A 1,463-nucleotide genomic window follows, 5' to 3' on the forward strand; every position below is an offset into this window, starting at 1 on the left:
AATAATAAGATTATTAAATAATGGGCTTGCTCAAATGAGCTTCGTTATTATGAAAGGATTATGTGTACTTACAATTCTTGAAGGCAAATGAGTACAGAGCAGTCTCTTACAGTTGCAGAGATAAGGTAGGATTCAATCGGGTTCAGCTCATAACTACATCCTCTCTTGATAATGCTATGGACATACTGTGTGTCATAGGTGGCACTTGCATTCTCTGTAGCCCTTACAAGGTCTTCATCACTCATTAGCATATTAAAGACAAGATTAACGCCATACTGGTCTAAAGCTTGTGCTTGAGCTAATCGATGTAGAATGCAGCCCTGACAAAGAATTCAGTTATAGATAAAAAAATAACTATGGAGGAAGAGACAGTGAAGCAAAAACGTACCTCAGGTAAATTTTGCTTTTCAAAATTACAAGGTTTCTGGTTGGTTCTAGGAAATTCCTCTTTGAGATTATCATGATGTACGCTTTTTCTGAACAAATACAGATATTTAACAAATAAACATCTTAATAAGTTCCACAAACTTCTGCTTGATAATTATTTTTACCTTGTATCAAAGAGAGGAGCCCCATTATACAACCAAGAAGAATTTGTACTTCCCTCACATTCATGTCCAACTTGCATGGTCAAAGCTTGTACCAGCAAACAGGTAAATCTTTCAACAAGATCTGATCTGTTTTAAAACATTTTCAGGTTTGACTCAGTACTTAAAAAAATTCTTACATGCAGGAAATTGTAAAAAAAAAATTAAATTACCCAGGAGTACTATGCATCCATTGAGAGAGAACTAACTGTAAATCCTCAACTGAATATCCATCACCATAAGCAAGATTACCATCCTGAATCAAGAAAGAGCAGAGGTTTACCATTTAATGAGCGTCATTGAAAGATGATGTGAGAAATTAAAAATAAGAATTCCAAATGAAACATACACAAAAGATCCTTAAATTGTTTTGAGGAGTCTGGAGAAGTGACTTTACTGCATGTTTTATTCTTGCCAGGGACCTACCGCGAGGACAAGAAAGCCCTCTCACATTTAATACAAGGTTGTTACCTATGCCATACTCAAAACAATAATTAGTCTGAAAATACCATACCCAGAAAACACATCCAGGGGACAATATTTGCTTCTCTTTGAGGCACTACCATCTTTCAACTGCAACAATGGAATTCTGTCAAGTTTTAGTGATGCACTTCAAAACCATAATTTTTAATCCTTCATCAAATGAAAAGAATATTCTTCACCTTAAGTTCTTGTTTACAACAGAAAGCACAGTACGTGAGTTGACTTTCAGTTGGAGGAAAAACTCCCTGTTTAAGTTTTAGTTCAATACAAACTGATTGATTTCTACAGTTTTCAGATATTTTTGGAGGAATAAATGCATGGTCATTGCAAATCTCTCCACCACAAAAAGATAATTTCTTGTGCTTGCGGTATTCTATAAAAGAAAATAAGAAA

The 1,463-nt window shown here is 34.7% G+C and overlaps 1 protein-coding gene across 1 annotated transcript; it reads right to left on the reverse strand.

The window, feature by feature from the left end:
- Nucleotides 1-72: 72 nt before the first annotated feature.
- On the reverse strand, nucleotides 73-1,439 carry LOC113214138 (uncharacterized; the record flags this gene model as incomplete). The annotated part of the gene is given in 7 exon segments (XM_052277019.1): nucleotides 73-320; nucleotides 389-476; nucleotides 552-677; nucleotides 761-843; nucleotides 937-1,009; nucleotides 1,102-1,160; nucleotides 1,250-1,439. Coding segments are annotated over 4 exon segments (479 nt in total), but the record flags the coding sequence as incomplete, so codon positions are not given.
- Nucleotides 1,440-1,463: the final 24 nt, after the last annotated feature.

Source organism: Frankliniella occidentalis, unplaced genomic scaffold, assembly GCF_000697945.3.
Source record: "Frankliniella occidentalis isolate FOCC.00 unplaced genomic scaffold, Focc_3.1 Scaffold5446, whole genome shotgun sequence".
Classification (NCBI taxonomy): domain Eukaryota; kingdom Metazoa; phylum Arthropoda; class Insecta; order Thysanoptera; family Thripidae; genus Frankliniella; species Frankliniella occidentalis.